Source organism: Gopherus evgoodei, chromosome 6, assembly GCF_007399415.2.
Source record: "Gopherus evgoodei ecotype Sinaloan lineage chromosome 6, rGopEvg1_v1.p, whole genome shotgun sequence".
NCBI lineage: Eukaryota > Metazoa > Chordata > Testudines > Testudinidae > Gopherus > Gopherus evgoodei.
Window position 1 is genome coordinate 85,329,927 of NC_044327.1, and position 20,029 is coordinate 85,349,955.

Consider the following 20,029-nt stretch of genomic DNA (forward strand, 5'->3'; position numbering starts at 1 on the left):
CCAGCGGGGGCTGCTTCCAGCAGCTTTGCTTAAATGAAGTTCACAGGTTACCTCTTTGCACTGGCGCGAGGGGAAGCAGCCCCCGGGCGGAGGGTTGGGGCCGCCACTGCGTGGCGAGGGGAGATGGCAGAACAGCTGCCAGCAGGTGGCTGAGGGGCAGACCGGGCGAGACGGCCGTTGGGGGGGAGGGGCAGGAGTGGTGGCAGTTGAAACAAGCGCGGGTGGGGGGGGCAATGACAGGAGGCCTTTGATAACGCTGAGGGGAGCGGGGCCGGTTTCCGACAGCAGGTGGCTGTTTCGAAGGGGGTAGGCAGAGAGGTGAGAACCGGTCCATTAACATACGGGGAAGGGGAGCAGGGTGGGTGACAAGTGCCCACAGGGGCTGTGCCTGGGGAGCGAGTAGCTGCAGCCGCTCAGGGGCTGTCATGGGGCAGGTGGGTGCCTGGCTGCAGCGGGCCCGTGTCAGTTCAGGGGGCAGGGCCGTTTAGCCCGCCGGGGCAGCGGGCAGGGGCCATTAGGACGTGGCGGGTAGTAGGTGAGGGGCGGCGATGGCAGCCTGTTCTTCCTGCGCGCAGCCCCCGTCCTGCCGTCTTGGTCTGTCCCTCGGCCCCTCAAGGGCTTAGCGCTGCCCCCGCCGCCTCAGGCACCTGCTCGCCTCGCCGCCCCGCCCCGCCCCCCAGCACACGCACAGTTCCTGGCCGCGGGGGCGGGCAGAGGCGCTCGGGCTGGGAAGCGTGGCCGCTGGTCCCCTCGCGGAGGGCTGGGCGCGCTGCGCGTAGCGCGGGGGTGGCAGTGGCGGAGGCAGCTGGGGCAGGGGGAGGCAAGTGGCAAAGCAGCAGCAGCACCTAGAGGCGTCTCCAGTGCTGGGCTCTCTACCTCCGCAGCAGCCGCAGCGCCGCGTGAATTCCTGTGCACGGAGCTCGGCTCGTCCTCCGCCGGGCTCCCGGGGGCTGGGGACGCGCCTGCCCCGCAGGTAAGAGCCGTCTGGCTGCGCCGCTTCCTCTCTAGCGCCAATCTCTCCTTTCACCGACCCGCCCGCGCCGGGCGTTGTTGCTCTCTTGGATACCGGGATTGCGGGGGTTAGGGTCGCCTCTGTCTGTGCATTTGTCCTGCTGGGGCCATTCCCTTTTTCCAGCGCATTTGCAACTCTCCCCCTTTCTCTGCGATGTCTACTCTCTGCTGGTGGCGCAGGAACTAAATGGCATAAAGTTAGTGATCTGCCGCTCACTGCCATGGGGAAAGTGGCTAGGATAAAGCATGAGATTTTAAACAGCAGAGTCCGAAAGGCTCCTCTCCCCCCCCCCACCGTAGGACAGCTGTTGAAGAAAGCTCCTGGTTACCTAGCTGGCCTTTGACCGTCTCCAAGTATATTATTTTGTTCTGCACCCAAAATGCGTAGCCCTAAGGAACTTCCTCAATGTTCGTAAATCTTGATGAATCCTACCCTTCACCTCAAAGCCACTTAATTTGTTGCCCGTATTAGACTCTGGGGGAGCGTCTTTCTCCCCACCACCGCTTTGCTGACTTTACCAAGAGCTTTGCAGGCGACAGGACAGTTTGTTGCGCTTAAAAAAAAAATCGTGTTTGTTCTCACGTTAATCACATTCTGGGATCCAGTGGCGATATGAAGCTAATGCGGGGGTGAAATAAATGAGATGGTTTCTCTCACGTTTCAGCTGGGTTTGCTGGAGAAACTCACCTTTACATTTTTCTTTCAGTAGCAAGATAGAGGTCTGTGCTCTGCAGCTGAAAGGAAATTTGTGGAATTTATTCAAAATAGGTCAGTTTGCAATACAGCCAGGACGTCCACGCAGCGTTCTGTTGACTCAAGTGATGTAGAATGGAAATGCTATTCAAGAGCCCAAATAGTTTCCACTGTAGCCTGCAGGCTCTTATCGAAAAAAGCATACTACGTTAATCTAAATAGCTCAGTCGCTAGAGAACCTGCAGGTGCATTAACGTTATCTCTTCCAGCATGAGGTAATAGGGAAAAGTCAAGAATTGCAACACTGTAAAGAAAAAAAGACTCTATTCTTACACTCTGAAATAAGAGATGTGCATAGCTCTTAATGTAGCTCATTTTGGGGTTACAGTCACTTTTATTTTGTGTTTCAAAATGTTGTTAGGTATAGTACGTTTACAGTAAGTGTGGTCACAAGCCTGAACAGTTCCAGGTAGACTGTACTGATTTTTGCCTTGCCTTGTTAGCTCTTCTTACAGCTGCCTGTGTCTAAAGGCTACTGGGATTAAAGAATCCAGCATGCTTTGGGATGTTTTTGTTGGAACAAGATTCAGTTAGGTACTTCAAAGATTAAGAGCAAATCCTGGTCACTGGCCTTTCAGTGGGGAGGCAAGACATTTTTCATGGAAGGGTTTAAAATGTGTGTGTTCTAGACATGCTTTATACTTTTCAGGCATATTCTCTGGGGACTTTTAAAGAGAAGTTGAATTTTCTTTGGGTAAGGAGATCTGGCAAAACAGGAATAAATTGGCTAGGTCACACTAGGATATCATGCTACATGCACAAGCCACAGCAAGCATAACATACTGCAGAACCCCAGACCACCTTCTCTGACCAGTACAGATTTTCTTTCTTGCCCACTCCACACCCCACCACCAGTTCTCAGAGAAATAGAGAATTCATTACCGTTATATAAAACCAATTCCAGAAAACTCAAGTTGTGACTCAGATTATATACAGAAAACACAGACTGTGATGGAGGAGACTGTGCTTAATATGGTGGCTGGAGCACTCCAAACTTTCTTAAAAACAAGAAATCTTTAGGCCTGGTCTACACTACAGAGTTAGGTTGAACAAGGCAGCTCTCATCACCCTAACTCTGTAAGTGTCTACATTACAATGGTGCTCTTGTTAATGTAAGTTGCCTACTACATGGACTCTGGCTATGGCTACACTACAGCGACTCTAAGGGTATATCTATACTACCCAACAGATCAGCAGGCAGCGATCGATCCAGCGGGGGTCAATTTATCACATCTAGACTAGACAAGATAAATTGACTCCCAAGCACTCTCTCATCGACTTCTGTAGTCCCCCGCCACAAGAAGTGCAGGCAGAGTTGACGGGAGCAGCAGCAGTTGACTCACTGCAGTGAAGACACCACGGTGAGTAGATCTAATTATGTCGACTTCAGCTACGTTATTCACTTAGGCCTGGTCTACACTACGCGTTTAAACCGATTTTAGCAGCATTAAACCGATTTAACGCTGCACCCGTCCACACAACGAGGCCCTTTATATCGATATAAAGAGCTCTTTAAACCGGTTTCTGTACTCCTCCCCAACAAGAGGAGTAGCGCTGAAATCGGTATTACCATATCGGATTAGGGTTAGTGTGGCCGCAAATCGACGGTATTGGCCTCCGGGCAGTATCCCACAGTGCACCACTGTGACCGCTCTGGACAGCAATCCAAACTCGGATGCACTGGCCAGGTAAACAGGAAAAGCCCTGCGAACTTTTGAATTTCATTTCCTGTTTGGCCAGCGTGGAGCTCTGATCAGCACAGGTGGTGATGTAGTCCCAAATCCAAAAAGAGCGCCAGCATGAACCATACGGGAGATACTGGGTCTGACCGCTGTATGGGGAGACAAATCTGTTCTATCCGAGCTCCGTTACAGAAGACAAAATGCCAAAGCATTTGAAAAAAATCTCCAGGCTATGATGCAGAGTCCACAGCACAGTGCTGCGTGACAAGCGTAACGGAAAGCCAAAGAATCAAATGGATGCTTATGGAGGGAGGGAGGGGGTACTGAGGACTCCAGCTATCCCAGAGTCCCCAGCAGTCTCCTAAAAGTATTTGCATTCTTGGCTGAGCTCCCAATATCTGTAGGGTCAAACACATTGTCTGGGGTGGTTCAGGGTATAGCTCATTAATTTACCCTCTCCCCCCCTTGAAAGAAAAGGGAAAAAAATCATTTCTTGACTTTTTTTCAATTTCACCCTATGTCTACTGCATGCTGCTGGTAGACGCGACGCTGCAGCACTGAAGAGCAGTATCCTCTCCCCTCCCCTCCCCAGTGGCAGATGGTACAATATGACTGCTATCCGTCGTCATCATCAACCCGTGAGTGCTCCTGGCTGGCCTCAGGTGAGGTCGGCCAGGGGTGCCTGGGTAAAAATAGGAATGACTCCCGGTCATTCCCAGTCGATGGTACAGAACGGCTGGTAACTGTTTTCATCATAGCAACTGGGGGCTGAGCTCCATCAGCCCCCTTCCTTTCATGTGTAAAGAAAAGATTCTGTACTGCCTGGACTATCATAGCAGCAGGATGCTTGGCTCCTCTCCCTCGCACCATTTAATGTCCTGCCTGGACTATCATAGCAGCTGGAGGCTGCCTCCCCCTGATTTTATCTCATTAACAAGTCAGTATTTCTTATTCCTGCATTCTTTATTACTTCATCACACAAATGGGGGGACACTGCAATGGTAGCCCAGGAGGGTTGGGGGAGCGGAGAAGCAACGGGTGGGGTTGTTGCAGGGGCACCCCCTAGACTGGCATGTAGCTCATCATTTCTGCGGGATCTAACACGGAGCGGCTGTGCTCTCTGGTTCTCTGGTACACTGGTTCTCTAGTACACTTGTCCCATATTCTAGGCAGGACTGACTCTATTTTTAGATACCATAAAGGAGGGATTGACTCGAGGAGTCATTCCCATTTTTGTCTTTGCGCCCCTGGCCGACGTCAGCCAGGGGAACCCATGATAGCAGCCGACAGTACAGAACGACTGATAACCGTCATCTCATTGCCAATTTACAATGGCACAGCAGATGGTACAGAACAACTGATAACCATCTCTGCTATCTTGCAAAGGCAAATGAATGCTGCTGTGTAGCGCTGCAGTACCGCCTCTGTTAGCAGCATCCAGTAGACATATGGTGACAGTAAAAAAAAAGCTGAACGGGCTCCATAGCTGCTGTGCAATGGCATCTGCCAGGGCAATCCAGGAGAAAAGGGTGCGAAATGATTGTCTGCCATTGCTTTCATGGAGGAAGGAATGAGTGATGACATTTACCCAGAATCACCCGCGACACTATTTTTACACCATCATGCATTGGGGACTCAACCCAGAATTCCAATGGGTGCGGGAGACTGCGGGAACTATGGGATAGCTACGGGATAGCTACCCACAGTGCAACGCTCCAGAAATTGACACTAGCCTCGGACCATGGACGCACACCACCAAATTAATGTGCTTAGTGTGGCCATGTGCACTCAAATTTATACAATCTGTTTTACAAAACCAGTTTATGTAAAATCAGAATAATCCCGTAATGTAGACATACCCTTAGTTGAAGATGCATAACTTAGATCGATTTCCCCTCCCACCCTGCTCCATGTAGACCAGGCCTAAGCTGATAGGAGAGAGGTCCCCCATTAACTTAATTACTCTTGCCCCCACGAACTGCAGTAGCTATGTTGGTGGGAGCAGCTTAGGTTGGTGTAACTTAGGTCACTCAGGAGGTGCTTATTCACACCCCTGAGTAACATAACTTATACCGACACAACTGGTAATTTGTACATAGCCTTAATAACTCCACCTCCGAGAGAGACGTAGTGCTTAAGTTGATGTACTTAGGGTGACGCAGTATCTGTGTAGACACTGTGTTACTTACTTTGCCTGTTGTCTGTCAACCCCACAGGACTGTTGTTGCTGTTGATACATTGGCAAATTTTGACATGACTCCTCAAAATGATAGGATCTATCGTACACAAAGCTGCAATGAATGAGATTTAGGAATATTTTATTGTTATGGGATATGTAATTCTAGTTTAACATATCCATCTACGATGAATTACAGTATCATGAATTGGATTTCTGTTGGAATTGTGGGCTTTTGGTATGAACAAACACATTTATACATCAGTCCTTGAGCACACAGCTCCTGATGGTGTAAAATGTACCTGAGAGGGAACCAAGAGTTAAGCAGTGCAGGCTCAAAAGTGGGTGACAATGGCTGGGGAAGAGTGTGCCCAGTGCAGCCAGGGGGATGCATATTCCCATAGAACCTCTGTCAGTGTGGATCCTCTGCCAGTTGCACTTTAAGGTTTCCTTCCCTGGTGGAACATTTTGGTTGGGTAACACCTGGTGGAAGATGTTTATGTTCCCCTAGGAGGGACGCCTCTCCAAAGCACAGCTGCCCCAATGGTATCATGAGTGAATCAAGACTAATTCCATATTATATAGTTATAGCACTGGAGCTGTCATGGTATAATCCCCCACTCTGAACCTTAGCGTCCAAAAGATGGGGTACCAGCATGAATTCCTCTAAGCTCAATTACCAGCTTAGTACTTGTCGTGCTGCCACCAACCAGGAATTCCAGTGCCTGGTACACTCCGGTCCCCCCAAAACCTTGCCCAGGGACCCCCAAGACCCAGTCCCTCTGGATCTTAACACAAGGAAAGTAAACCCTTTCCCTCACCGTTGCCTCTCCCAGGCTTCCCCTCCCTGGGTTGCCCTGGAAGATCACTGTGTGATTCAAACTCCTTGAATCTTTAAACAGAGAGGAAAATTTACCTTCCCCCCTCCTTCTCTCTCCCCCTCCCAGATTCTCCCTGAGAGAGAAAGTAATCCTAACACAGAGAGAAAATAACCTCTCTCTCCCCCTTCCCTCCTTTCTCCCCACCAATTCCCTGGTGGATCCAGACCCCGTCCCCTGGGGTCTCACACCAGAATAAAAAAAAAATCAGGTTCTTAAACAAGAAAAACTTTTAATTGAAGAAAGAACAAAGGTAAAAATTATCTTTATAAATTTAAGATGGAATAAGTACAGGGTCTTTCAGCTATAGACACTGGGAATACCCTCCCAGCCTAAGTATACAAGTACAAATTAAAATCCTTTCAGCAAATACCAATCTGAACTCCTTTCAGCCAAATACACATTTGCAAATAAAGAAAACAAACATAAGCCTAACTCGCTTTATCTACCTAGTACTTACTATTTTGAATCTATGAGAACCTGTATCAGGGAGATTGGAGAGAAACCTAGTTGCACGTCTGGTCCCTCTGAGCCCCTAGAGTGAACAACAACCAAACACTAACAGCACACACAAAAACTTCCCTCCCTCAAGAGTTGAAAATATCCTGTCCTCTGATTGGTCCTCGGGTCAGGTGACAGCCAGGCTCACTGTTCTGGTTAACCCTTTCCAGGCAAAAGAGACATGAAGCACTTTTGTTCTATTAACTCCTACTTATCTGTTTATGATACGCCCCCCAAATCGCTGATAGTGTGGAACCACCCTGGCAGTGATTTTTCCCTAGAATTCTAGAATAAACAGATCAATAAACACATGCACCCTTACATATGCTACTAATTATGTACAACTACAAAATTCTTCACATTGCAAGGACAATTTTTAACCAGTTGATTCTGGGAAACTTTCACGGGAGAGTGCATCAACTCCTGATCTGTTGCCGCTGCAGACGTTCCAGGGTTGTGGAGAGGTTCACTTCTTCCATGCCACCGTCACTTTTCCCTTCATTGTAGACACCGTCAGGCCATTCAGCATCATCTCCTCCCTGGGCTGTAAATTGACAAACCTGTAAGTCTCTGGAATAAAAGGGCTTGAGAGAATTAACGTGGTAGACTCTGGGCTTTAGGGAGGAATTGGGAAATGCTATGAGGTAGTTAACAGCTCCCAGGCGCTCTTGGACCTTGAATGGCCCTTCCCATGATGCTTCCATTTTATGGGCCTGTTGCGCCTTCAAGACCATAACCTGGTCTCCTACCTTGAAGGGACGCTCTCTGGTATGTCTATCATACCAGGCCTTTTGCTCTTTTTGAGCATCCTTTAGGTTTTCTTTAGCAAGGGCTGAAGAGTGTCGGAGGGTGTTTTGTAGGTTGCTTACAAAATCCAGAATGTTAGTTCCTGGAGAGGGTGTAAACCCCTCCCATTGCTGCTTCACTAACTATAATGGCCCTTTAACCTCGTGGCCATACACAAGCTCAAATGGTGAGAACCCTAAACTGGGATGTGGTACAGCCCTGTAAGCAAAGAGCAACTGCTTCAACACTAGATCCCAGTCATTGGAGTGTTCATTCACAAATTTACGGATCATGGCCCCCAAAGTTCCATCAAACCTTTCCACCAGACCATTGGTGATTCACCCCATGAGTTTCCCACAGTTCTTTTATGGTCCCTGCCAGGAAATTTGTCCCTGAATCTGAAAGGATATCGGAGGGCCAACCTATCCTGGCAAAAATGTCTATTAGGGCCTGGCACACAGTTTTAGCCTTAGTGTTGCCTAGAGCTAATGCTTCCAGCCATCGGGTAGCAAAGTCCATGAAAGTCAGTACGTACTGCTTTCCTCTGGGGGTCTTTTTTGGGAAAGGACCCAGAATATCCACAGTTACTCGCTGAAATGGGACCTCAATTATGGAGAGTGCTTGGAGAGGGGCCTTGACCTGGTCTTGGGGCTTTTCCACTCTTTGGCATACCTTACGAGACCGGACATACTTGGCAACATCCTTGCCCATCTCCTCCCAGTGGAAGGACTTCCCCAACCTGTCTTCGGTTCTGTTCACCCCAGCATGGCCACTGGGATGATCATGGGCTAAGCTTAAGAGCTTTCCCCGGTACCTAGTTGGAACCACTGACTGTTTTTGTGGATGCCAGTCTTTCCGGTGTCCACCAGAAAGAGTCTCCTTATATAAAAGCCCTTGTTCTATAACAAACTGGGATCAGTTAGAAGAGCTGAGAGGCAGTGGGGTGCTCCGTGCCGCTGCCCAAGCTTTCTGAAGGCTGTCATCTGCTTCCTGCTCAGTCTGGAAGTGTTTCCTGGAGGCTGGCGACACCAGTTCTTCCTTAGACTCTGGACTTTGGCTTGGTCCTTCGGGAAACGATGTAGGTGATGGGGTTGTTTTCGTGGCTGGTGAACTGCTCCCCGCTGGTGCACCAGGTAGTATTTCAGGCTCTGGCTGGCCTCTTGGGGGTGGTTTTCTGCTGCTTCTGCCAGTTCAGGCTCGCTGGCACCCTCTGGCGTTGGGTTTGAAGATGCGTTTGCAGGCGCTGGCATCAGTGCTGGCAATGGTTCTGGTGCTGGTTGCGTTTCCAGATCCGAGTCTGGGATTGGAGGTACTATGGCTGTTGCAGTCATAGGCAGGGGATCCGGGTCCACTACCTCTGTCTGAGTCTCTGGTAACACAGACGGGGCCCCTGCGGATGGCTCAGGAACAGGGATGGGTCTGGAAGCTTGCCTGGCTTGGCTGCGTGTAACCATTCCCACCCTCTTGGCCCACTTTACCTGGTTGGCCAAGTCTTCCCCCAGTAGCATGGGGATGTGATAATTGTCATAGACTGCAAAAGTCCAAATTCCTGACCAGCCTTTGTACTGGACAGGCAGCTTAGCTGTAGGCAAGTTTACCACTTGTGACATGAAAGAATAAATTGTCACTTGGGCCTTTGGGCTGATGAATTTGGGGTCCACTAAGGATTGGTGGATAGCTGACACTTGTGCCCCCATGTCTCTCCATGCAATAACCTTTTTTCCGCCCACTCTTAAAATTTCCCTTCGCTCCGAGGGTATTTGAGAGGCATCTGTGCCTGGGGATCTTTGGAGTGATGGAGATATAATGAACTGCACTTGGTTGGGGTTCTTGGGGCAGTTGGCCTTTATATGTCCCAATTCATTACACTTAAAGCATCGCCCAGCTGACTGGTCACTGGGCCAAGGTGGGTTACTGGAGATTGGTGAGGTGAGAGAATAGGGAGTCGGCGGCTTTCCTAGGGTTGCAGGTGGGGTCTTGGGTTGTCCTCGGGTATAGGGTTTATTGTCGGTGTGACCCCTGTGATATTCGCTCCCCTTGATAGTAGCTTTTTTCTTTTCTGCCACTTCCACCCATCTAGCTCCAATCTCCCCCGCCTCAGTTACAGTTTTGGGTTTCCCATCTAGGATGTACCTTTCTATTTCCTCCGGAACACCCTCTAAGAACTACTCCAATTGTATTAGGAGGTGTATATCGTCCAGAGATTTAACATTGGCTCCTGATATCCAGGCATTATAATTCTTTCCAATGTGGTAGGCGTGTCAGGTGAATGACACATCTGGTTTCCACCTTAGGGCTCTGAACCGCCGACGAGCATGCTCCGGTGTTAGCCCCATTCTGATTCTGGCCTTGGCTTGAAAAAGTTTATAATCGTTCATGTTCTCCTTAGGCATTTCAGCTGCCACCTCTGCTAGGGGTCCACTGAGCAGTGGCCTCAGCTCTATCATGTATTGGTCTTCAGAGATGCTGTACCCATGGCAGGTCCTTTCAAAATTTTCTAGGAAGGCCTCAGTGTCATCACCTGCCTTGTAGGTGGGAAATTTCTTGGGATGTGGAACAATAACTGGAGAAGGGTTGTTAGGGTTGACTGGAGCATGCTGCCTAGCCTGCGCTAATTCCAGTTCATGCTTTCTCTCTCGTTCCTTCTCTTCCCTCTCTCTGTCTTTTATCTCCAGCTCTCTCCTGTGGGCAACCTCTCTTTCTCTTTCTCTCATCTCCATTTCTTTTTGTTTTATTTCTAGTACTTGTTGTTTCTTTTCCATGTCTCGCCTGTGGTCTGCGTCTTTGATTTGTTCTTCTGCCCCCAGTTTTGCTCGTTCCTATTTCAGGGTGTCTTTGGTAGTCATGGTTTCTGCTTTCTTGTGTTGGGGCGCCCTCTGCTGTTTACTGCCTGAAATGCTGCTTCTCTGTTGCCTCCTTAGGGTTGCTTAGCAACAGAGTCTTTTTTTAACTCCTTCTACCTAGCTATTCCGGACAGAGTTAGAAAGAAAAAAAACCACTCATTTGCAAATGTGTTTTGCTGGTGTATGGTGACTCACAACTGGAGTCCCTTTGTTTAACTGAGATCCTTGTTAAACCCTAGTGCCTCTGCCTTCAGAGTACTCAGAAGGGAGAGAGAAAAAAACCTGCAGACCTTTGCTTTTAACACAATCTCCTCTAGCCTGCTTTACGTACAGCTAGCAGGGAAAGAGAAAGAAAAAATCCTACTGACTTTTGCTTTTAAACCCAAACCTCTCAGTCTGCCTGCAGATAGCTAGCAGGGAGAGAAATAAAAACTCACTGGCTTATTGATCCTGATCCCACTGCTGCCTACCATGTCATGGTATAATCCCCCACTCTGAACCTTAGCGTCCAAAAGATGGGGTACCAGCATGAATTCCTCTAAGCTCAATTACCAGCTTAGTACTTATAACGCTGCCACCAACCAGGAATTCCAGTGCCTGGTACACTCTGGTCCCCCCAAAACCTTGCCCGGGGACCCCCAAGACTCAGTCCCTCTGGATCTTAACACAAGGAAAGTAAATCCTTTCCCTCACCGTTGCCTCTCCCAGGCTTCCCCTCCCTGGGTTGCCCTGGAAGATCACTGTGTGATTCAAACTCCTTGAATCTTTAAACAGAGAGGAAAATTTACCTTCCCCCCTCCTTATCTCTTCCCCTCCCAGATTCTCCCTGAGAGAGAAAGTAATCCTAACACAGAGAGAAAATAACCTCTCTCTCCCCCTTCCCTCCTTTCTTCCCACCAATTCCCTGGTGGATCCAGACCCTGTCCCCTGGGGTCTCACACCAGAATAAAAAAAAAAAATCAGGTTCTTAAACAAGAAAAACTTTTAATTGAAGAAAGAACAAAGGTAAAAATTATCTTTATAAATTTAAGATGGAATAAGTACAGGGTCTTTCAGCTATAGACACTGGGAATACCCTCCCAGCCTAAGTATACAAGTACAAATTAAAATCCTTTCAGCCAAATACACATTTGAACTCCTTGCAGCCAAATACACATTTGCAAATAAAGAAAACAAACATAAGCCTAACTCGCTTTATCTACCTAGTACTTACTATTTGAATCTATAAGAACGTGTATCAGGGAGATTGGAGAGAAACCTAGTTGCACGTCTGGTCCCTCTGAGCCCCCAGAGTGAACAACAACCAAACAGTAACAGCACACACAAAAACTTCCCTCCCTCAAGAGTTGAAAGTATCCTGTCCTCTGATTGGTCCTCGGGTCAGGTGACAGCCAGGCTCACTGTTCTGGTTAACCCTTTCCAGGCAAAAGAGACATGAAGCACTTTTGTTGTATTAACTCCTACTTATCTGTTTATGACAGGAGCATTTTCTTTTAATTACATTGTGCTTGACTTCTGAAGTTCCAGGTGCTCATCACTTCTTAAGATCAGGTCTCTTATTTCCCTTTTTTTTTTTTCCCCTCAAGTGGAAAAATATAGTTTTCTAGAAATCAAATCCTGCTTGTTTTACTTATGTAAGTAGTCAAAATGACCTGTAATGAGGCAACATGTCCCAGTGGATAGGTGACTGGACAGAGAGTCGGAAGCCCTGGGTTCTGTTCCTGTAACTGACCTGTGATGTGACTTTCACCAGGGTGCTTTGCCTCTCTGTGTCTCTGTTTGATGCTTCAGTAGAGTGCTTTGATGTCTACAGATAAGTGCTACATATTTTTACACACATGAGTAAGGCAAGCAGTTCAGGCTCTATGATTTATATTGTAGATATGAGATAAATGTTGAAGCATCTATATTTATTTAGATTCTCACATTATTGGTGACAAAGAAATAGAAAATAACTTTTTAAGCCAAAAAAAGTTAAAATTCTAACATTTGTTACCTAAAATATATTACTATTAAATCTGTTTTTAGAAACCTAAGCATAACTTTTTATTAGTTGCTATTTAATTTAAGAATGGACCAGGTGCGTGTGGATGCATTATCTAGCAAAAATACACCCTTCATAACAATGAAAATTAAGGTAGAAAAATACTGCATCATATGATAACATACTTTTAACAACAGACAACTACAGTGCTCTGGAATGTTTCCCCTCCCCCCCTAGTTTTTGCCAGTGATCACACAGAGGAGAGGAAATTTACCCCTGCGTGGATGGCCAGCACAATGCCTATGTACCACTTAAGTCCTCAAAATAGGGCTTCTGTGGGATAAAAGTGTTGAACAAACCTTGTCCTGGCCCTTTGTGCAGAAGTGAATGTCATTCCAAGGTGACCACTTGGTTTCTTGCTTCCCTCCCACCCCGACCACCCATGAAGAACACTGGAGGACAGCTCCTTTTTCAAAAAACACTACCATATATAATTATATTCATTGTTTTGTAATAATGTTACATCCTATCATTGACTTTAAGGAGGTAACACAGCATGAGCCTGGATTAATACAAATGTTTTAAACCATCTAACTGAAAGCTCTTGTTGCATATGATGATACTGGATTTTGCAACTTCCTAAAACCAGGTAATTTACATCTATACAGCATGTTGAAGTAGAATGAATTCAACTGAACAAGAACATTCCTGCAATAGAAGTTCCATTCTGTTTATTTAAGTTGATTATATTGAAACTTGCATTTTGAAAATTGTTATTAAGAAGTCCTCTTTTGATTCTCAGGATTCAGAGTAAAGCTCCAACAAACTAAAAAATGAGTGAGAATTGTTTTTCTTCAGTTCTGAAACATTACAAGAATTTTCATTGTATGAGTCATACTAGATATTAAAATATGAGTTTTTGAACTTAATGTTTTCTCCTGAAGTTCTTTATGAAAATAGCATTTTATCTATGAAATAGTACAACTTGCAATGTTATGCTATGTTTGACGAAACCTCTGCTACAGATAGACATGGAATTCAGTTCCATTAGGACAACATGTAAATTACTAAGAGTATAGTTGTAGTCTGAAACGTTACTAGTCTTGGTATTCAGGAGGAATAATGAATGTTTGTTTTTAATTAAAGCAAAAAGAAAAAAATTGAAGGAACAGTTTAATTTACAAATATAGAAACAAATGTAGGGAATCAGCTTCTTTGTAATATCTTGTTTTATGGTAACTAATACATCAGAATTTTTCCTTCTGCTTTTACAAGAGGAGAAGAGTCAAAATTATCTAAACCTGTTAGAAGGTTCCTTTGCAGAAGGTTCCCTCCTGCTCTCTAATACCTTGAAAAGCCCTCCACAACAGCTCCATAGAGTTAGAGTAGGAAAGGTAGAACTAGTGAGCACCTGCGACAGACAGACCAGAAGTAGAATTGCTTGTGCTGAGGGCCTAGACATGAATTGACTTTAAAAAGAAGCACATGCAGCTGGTCCTTGATACTAGAATTAGGAGCTAGTTTATGGTCCTACTGTAATTTAAAATTACTTCCAAATTAAATACATCAGTTAATACCATAATATGATGCTATTATATAGGGGAAAATGTAACCAAGTGTTCATGTCAGCTGCAACAAAACAATTACTTAAAAAATGGAAAAGGATACATTTGAGACATCTTTATTCCTCTTAAATTGTAAACACTTTTATCAATAGTTGTTTTTAATTGTCTGATTTTGTGTTGAATCTATATTGATACTTTAAATTGTTAATATTTTGGGGCTGAGGGAAGGAGGTGAAGTAATTTACCTTTCCTTGGTTAAACATAAAATTAAGTTACTTTTAGTTATCTGTAATGTCTACTGTAAACCCAAAATAAAACAAAACACTTTTCATTACAGTGAACTCCTACTCCATGAGTTTAAAATATCACAACGTTTTACTTTTGTTATCAGATGTTTGTTTTCTTTTAGGGTTGCTATTGTATGCTGAGACACTTGATCCTTCTCAGTCCAGTGAGCCCCAGGATGGATGAAACGTACTATATGTCACCCAATTATTGCAATTTCAGCCTCAGGAGTGTATTTTCAAAGCAGCACAAGGATGGTAATATACACTCAGAATTATTTTTTTTTGTATTAGATGTGTTTACTAGTTTTCCTAATAGTCTTTAATGTATATTTCTTAATGTAGATGTATTTTATTAGTGTTTGATTTTGTTGTTCCATTATTGCCCAGATGTGTTATATACCATCTTAATTGATTTATAGATGGAGTTGGGGTTTTTTTTTCATTGTGGTTTGCCTAAAAAGTGTTTGAAATGTGATATAGTATCTAATGCTGATGTGAAAAAATACTATAGGATTACTTCTGATCTTGTGTCCATTTGTGTACACCAGGAATAGCTCCAATCTGAGTGGGATTATATCAAATTTCAAATGAGTGAAATCAGTGTAAAGCTAGTGTGAGTTTAGAATCATTTTGTATATACCGTATGGGGTATAATAAAGGCTACCACTGAATAAGCATGAACATTAAAAACGGAACAGTTATGCCTTAAAGATGTAAATCAATGACTTAATATGGCAATGTAATTTAATATTTAAAAACTTTGTGGTTGTTCATGAAAATGGAAAGATTATATTTTCACAAATTACTATCAAATAGGGAAATTATAGGCTAGTTAATCTTTTTCCTATTCATTCTCTTTGAAAATTAGGTGTTATTTTCGACAGCTAGGGAAGAACAAGGGCACGACTAGTATGATGGATGAAGCTGTAGAAGTATCAACGGATGGGAACTCCCTTATAAAAGCTGTCTATCAAAGCAGACTCCGTCTCACAAGACTGTTGTTAGAAGGTGGAGCATACATTAATGAGAGTAACGACCGAGGTGAAACCCCTTTAATGATTGCTTGTAAGACACAGCATGTGGACCAGCAGAGTGTTAGCAAAGCAAAAATGGTTAAATATCTGCTGGAAAATAAGGCAGATCCAAATATACAGGACAAATCTGGAAAGACAGCTTTGATGCATGCATGCTTGGAAAAGGCTGGCCCTGAAGTGGTTTCTTTGTTGCTGAAAAATGGGGCTGACCTAAGTCTGCAAGACCATTCTGGTTACTCTGCACTTGTTTATGCAGTAAACTCTGAAGACCGAGAGACCCTGAAAGTTCTCCTAAATGCTTGTAAAGCAAAAGGAAAAGAAGTAATCATCATTACAACAGACAAGTCTTCATCTGGAAGACAGACAACTAAACAGTACTTAAATGTGCCTCCGAATGACATTGAGGAATGCTATTCTCCAACTGCTTGCACTTCCCCATCAGAAATAGAACTTAAAACATCTCCACTTTCAAATTCACGTGAAACAGAAAAACCTCTTTTTAGCTTTAAAGAACCAGATCAGCCTGGAAGCATGGAAAATATATCTGAGCCAGTCTCTCCTACTAGAAAACCAAATTTAACACATGTAGGACCCAAGCTGGCACAAGTGCAGCGTCTGCATTCTGAGTCTTGGGTAAAAAGCTCTCTGTTCCATCAGACTAAAATTTCCTCTTTACAAGAAGAACTTCAGGATATAACTCCAGAGGAAGAACTGTCTCTGAAAGTCAATGGTCTAGCCTTATCCAAGAGATATATTACCAGACACCAAAGCATTGATGTAAAAGACACTGCTCATTTGTTGAAAATCTTTGAAACTGGCTCAAGAAAGTTGTCATATGAGGAGATAAATTCTCAGTCACTTTATGCTGAGGGAAACTATAGCCAGAGTGAAATTCCTGTGGATCAGGATTCAGATTCAGTGCAAATGAGATTTGTTTCAACCCTGAGAAGTATTATTCAAAAAAGAAGTTTAGGGGCAAATCACTACAGCTCTGATTCTCAGCTAACTACTAATCTGAGTCCTGCTACCACAGAAGATAGCAAATCACTTCTGGGAAAGAGAAAGATTCTCTCTCCTTCTCCCTCTTTGTTATCAAGTTCCAGAGAATTGCTAGAGAACATGCCTCCTGGTCCACTGAACAGGAGAAACCATGCCGTTTTAGAGAGACGAGGGTCAGGAGCCGTCTCTTTAGATCACATTGCCCAAACTAGGCCAGGTTTTCTTCCACCTTTAAACGTGAATCCTCATCCTCCAATTCCAGATATTAGTTTTAGCAACAAGATTTCTGGAATTGTTTCTTTTGGACAAAAAACCCTAATTCCAACAGCACCTGCTTTTCCCAAGGAGTTCAAAGATAACAAAATGTTGGTAAGGAGGCAGTCATTACAAACTGAACAGATTAAACAACTTGTGAATTTTTAACATGGTACTAAAGTGTTAATGTGTACATACTTGTAGCTTTATTCATTTGGAATAAATATACCCCAAAGCAGAGAGCCCACACAAGGTCCTCTGTACCACAAAGGCCCTTAACATGGGATTCTTGGATGGACTCTGAGATGAGTTTCATATTAGATTTAGCAGATAAGTGTGTTCAGCTAAATTTACTCTGCTGCTATAATCTGCAAAGTGACAAATATACTTTCACCATATTCTTCATAATAGAAAACTAAAACACTATGGGCCTGATTCTTTGTGGCCCCATACTTTTTGAGTCATTGACACAAAACACTTATTCTGATTTGGTAGCATTTTACACCCAGTGTGTACTCACTTTGCACAGACAGAAGTGACTACATAAAGTGCAGGGCATTGGAGAATTAGGCTATATGATAGTTCCATCAATGTAGATAGAGGAGAATAGCAGTTATCAGAGCTGATTAGTAGGACTTACAAGCCCCTAAGGAACAGAGAACAGGCTTAATGTGGGAAAAGTATACAAAATAGCTACAATTCTAAAGTAAAACAGATCACAAAACTGATACAAAATAATGTATAATTCATGTTTTTATTAAGCAACAGCTTCAATTTAAAAACAATCAATAACATTTCCTAATTTTTGATTGTTTTTAAATACTGCATATTAATAATGAAGTAACTTATTGAACAAATGGATAAATGTTTCATCATGAGCTGGACTAAAATGTCATACTTTAAGATTTCCAACATGTATGTTTCTTTCCCACTTAAAGTTCAGATTCTGCTTTTGTCCTTTAATACAAATATTATGGATACTCTAGGTTTTGACTCTTATTCGGCACTTTTATCACCTCAGTTCTAACAGTCTATACATTTTAAATTTGTTTTATTTTCACATACTTTATACAAATTAATATTTTATTCTTATTAACATGGTAGTTGTGAATTATATTTAAACTAGACACTTCTAGAAATACTCAGTAGATATTTGTGGTGTTGCAGCTTTAGTCCTAATCCAAATAGTATTACAAAATGTTTTCTAACAAAAAAATGTTAATTATTGTGCCATCAGTATAAGTATGTTTTATTATCTATTTGAAATTTACAATCCCTGTCATCCCCTTTGATGCAAAAACACTTCCTAAGTTGGAGAAGTGCAATGCTAGCCCATGGAAAGGATAAGAGCATGGTTTGCATTCATGCAGAACCTAACAATCTGTAGCAATGCTAGCCTCACACCCCCACCCGCCCCGATTTTAGAGCATGGCATTAGCTCTTCTACGCCCTGCGCTGGGCCCCCTAATCCATGGTAGCATGATTGGCTGGGTGGTCAGGTGATATTGTCATGGGTTACTAGTCCCTGGCTATGTCCCAGCCTTCCTAGGAGCAGCTAGGATGAGAACTGAAGCCATTGATGTAAATTTAGTGCATTAACTTCAAAAGATTTTTCCATAGGAAAATGTGGTTTTAAAGGTGACCATCTCACCTAAAGTGATTTCTCCCTGACTACTCCAATTAAAATTCCATGGAACCTCAAATGTATAGGGGACTGCTGGTAGCTGAGAGGAGTATACACTGTAGAGAACTGCTCCCTCCTTTCTACCATATCTAACTCCATTCAAGCTTGATTACCACATTTTTCCACGCCTCTGCACCATGATGGGGCCACAGATGTCTGCGCTGCTTTGTGCTTGCTTGTTTGTTGTAAACAGCTTTTTTTATCCAGACCATTCTTCTAATGAAAAGCTCTTGTCACTTGCCGTTTGGTAAGAAAACTATCTTCTATATACACAAAAAGCAACTATAAAAGGACGTGAAGATTGCCAAGTCAAGCACTCAGAATTAAAGTTGTCCAGGGGTTTCATAGCACTGGCTGACAGCAGAGGAGTTTTCAGACTCAGGAATCATAGGACTGGAAGGAACCCTGGAAGGTCTTCTAGTCCAGTTTCCTGCACTCAAGGCAGGACTAAGTATTATCTACACCATTCCTGAGAGATGTTTCTCTAACCTGCTATTAAAAAATATCCAATGATGGAGATTTCACAACCTCCTGGATAATTTATTCTAGTGCTTAGCTGCCCTGACAAGAAGTTTTTCCTAATGTCCAACATAAACTGCCCTTGCTACAATGTAAGACCATTAAAAACATAAGACGGCCATACTGGGTCAGACCAAAGGTCCATCTAGCTCAGTATCCCGTCTTCTGATGGTGGCCAATGCCAGGTGCCGCAGAGGGAACTAACAGAACAGGTAATCATCAAATGATTCATGCCCTGTCACTCATTCCCAGCTTCTGGCAAACAGAGGCTAGGGACACCACCCCTGCCCATCCCGGCTAATAGCCATTGATGGACCTATCCTCCATGAAATTATCTAGTTCTTTTTTGAATCCTGTTGTAGTCTTGGCTTTCACAACATCCTCTGGCAAAGAGTTCCACAAGTAATGGTGCATTGTGTGAAAAAATACTTCCTTTTTTGTTTGTTTTAAACCTGCCTATTAATTTCATTTAGTGAAATTAGTTCTTCTTATGTGAAGGAGGAAAGAGGGCCGGCTTTGGGAAGCGCAGGGCCCAATTTGAACAGTTTTGACGGAGCCCCGGCATGGATGACTTAAAAAAAGTAAAAACACATGTGGGGCTTGTACTCCAGGTCTTTGGTGGCACTGAAGGACCTGCCACTGAAGTGCCACCGAAGACCCAGAGCAAGCAAAGGACCCACCACTGAAGTTCCGCTGAAGACCCGGCACGCCGCCAGGTGAAGAAAAATTAAAAAGGCGCCTTTAGCCAGGGAAGGGATTCTTACTGGGCGCAGGGCCCTCTTAGGCGTGGGGCCTGATTCGGGGGAATTGGTGGAATAGGCCTAAAGCCGGCCCTGGGAGTAAATAACACTTCCTTATTTACATTCTCTGTACCAGTCATGATTTTTGCAGAGCTCAATCATATCCCCCCTTAGTCATCTCTTTTCCATACTCCTAATGATTTTTCTTGCCCTTTTCTGAACTTTTTCCAATGTAACTTTTTTGAGATGAGGCAACCACATCTGCATGCAGTATTCACGATGTGGGTGTGCCATGGATTTATATAGAGGCAATATATTTTCTGTCTTTTCT

General features: G+C 44.2%; 2 protein-coding genes across 4 annotated transcripts in view; one reads left to right on the forward strand and one right to left on the reverse strand.

Moving 5' to 3' along the window:
* The first annotated feature begins 808 nt into the window (after positions 1-808).
* On the forward strand, positions 809-19,135 carry ANKRD34B (ankyrin repeat domain 34B). 3 transcript variants are annotated; one of them, XM_030566565.1, is made up of 3 exons: positions 809-973; positions 14,590-14,722; positions 15,336-19,135. In XM_030566565.1, exon 3 carries the CDS (start codon positions 15,379-15,381, stop codon positions 16,921-16,923), a length of 1,545 nt encoding a protein of 514 aa, XP_030422425.1. In that variant the 5' UTR covers positions 809-973; positions 14,590-14,722; positions 15,336-15,378; the 3' UTR covers positions 16,924-19,135. The 3 variants fall into 3 exon arrangements, with proteins under 3 accessions (XP_030422425.1, XP_030422426.1, XP_030422427.1); XM_030566566.1 differs by lacking the exon at positions 809-973 and adding an exon at positions 3,093-3,126 and having other exon boundaries at positions 14,572-14,722; XM_030566567.1 differs by lacking the exon at positions 809-973 and adding an exon at positions 3,094-3,126.
* FAM151B (family with sequence similarity 151 member B) overlaps positions 12,120-20,029 on the reverse strand; it is an 83,065-nt gene continuing 75,155 nt past the window's right edge. The window contains exon 7 of the mRNA XM_030566571.1: positions 12,120-13,441. Within this exon, the coding sequence (XP_030422431.1) occupies positions 13,392-13,441 (50 nt within the window). The 3' untranslated portion in view covers positions 12,120-13,391. The remainder of the gene's footprint in view (positions 13,442-20,029) is intronic.

What these genes read in the sequence shown, in the direction of transcription:
- ANKRD34B (XM_030566565.1), top strand. Translation starts at nt 15,379, where the DNA reads ATGATGGATGAAGCTGTAGAAGTATCAACGGATGGGAACTCCCTTATA.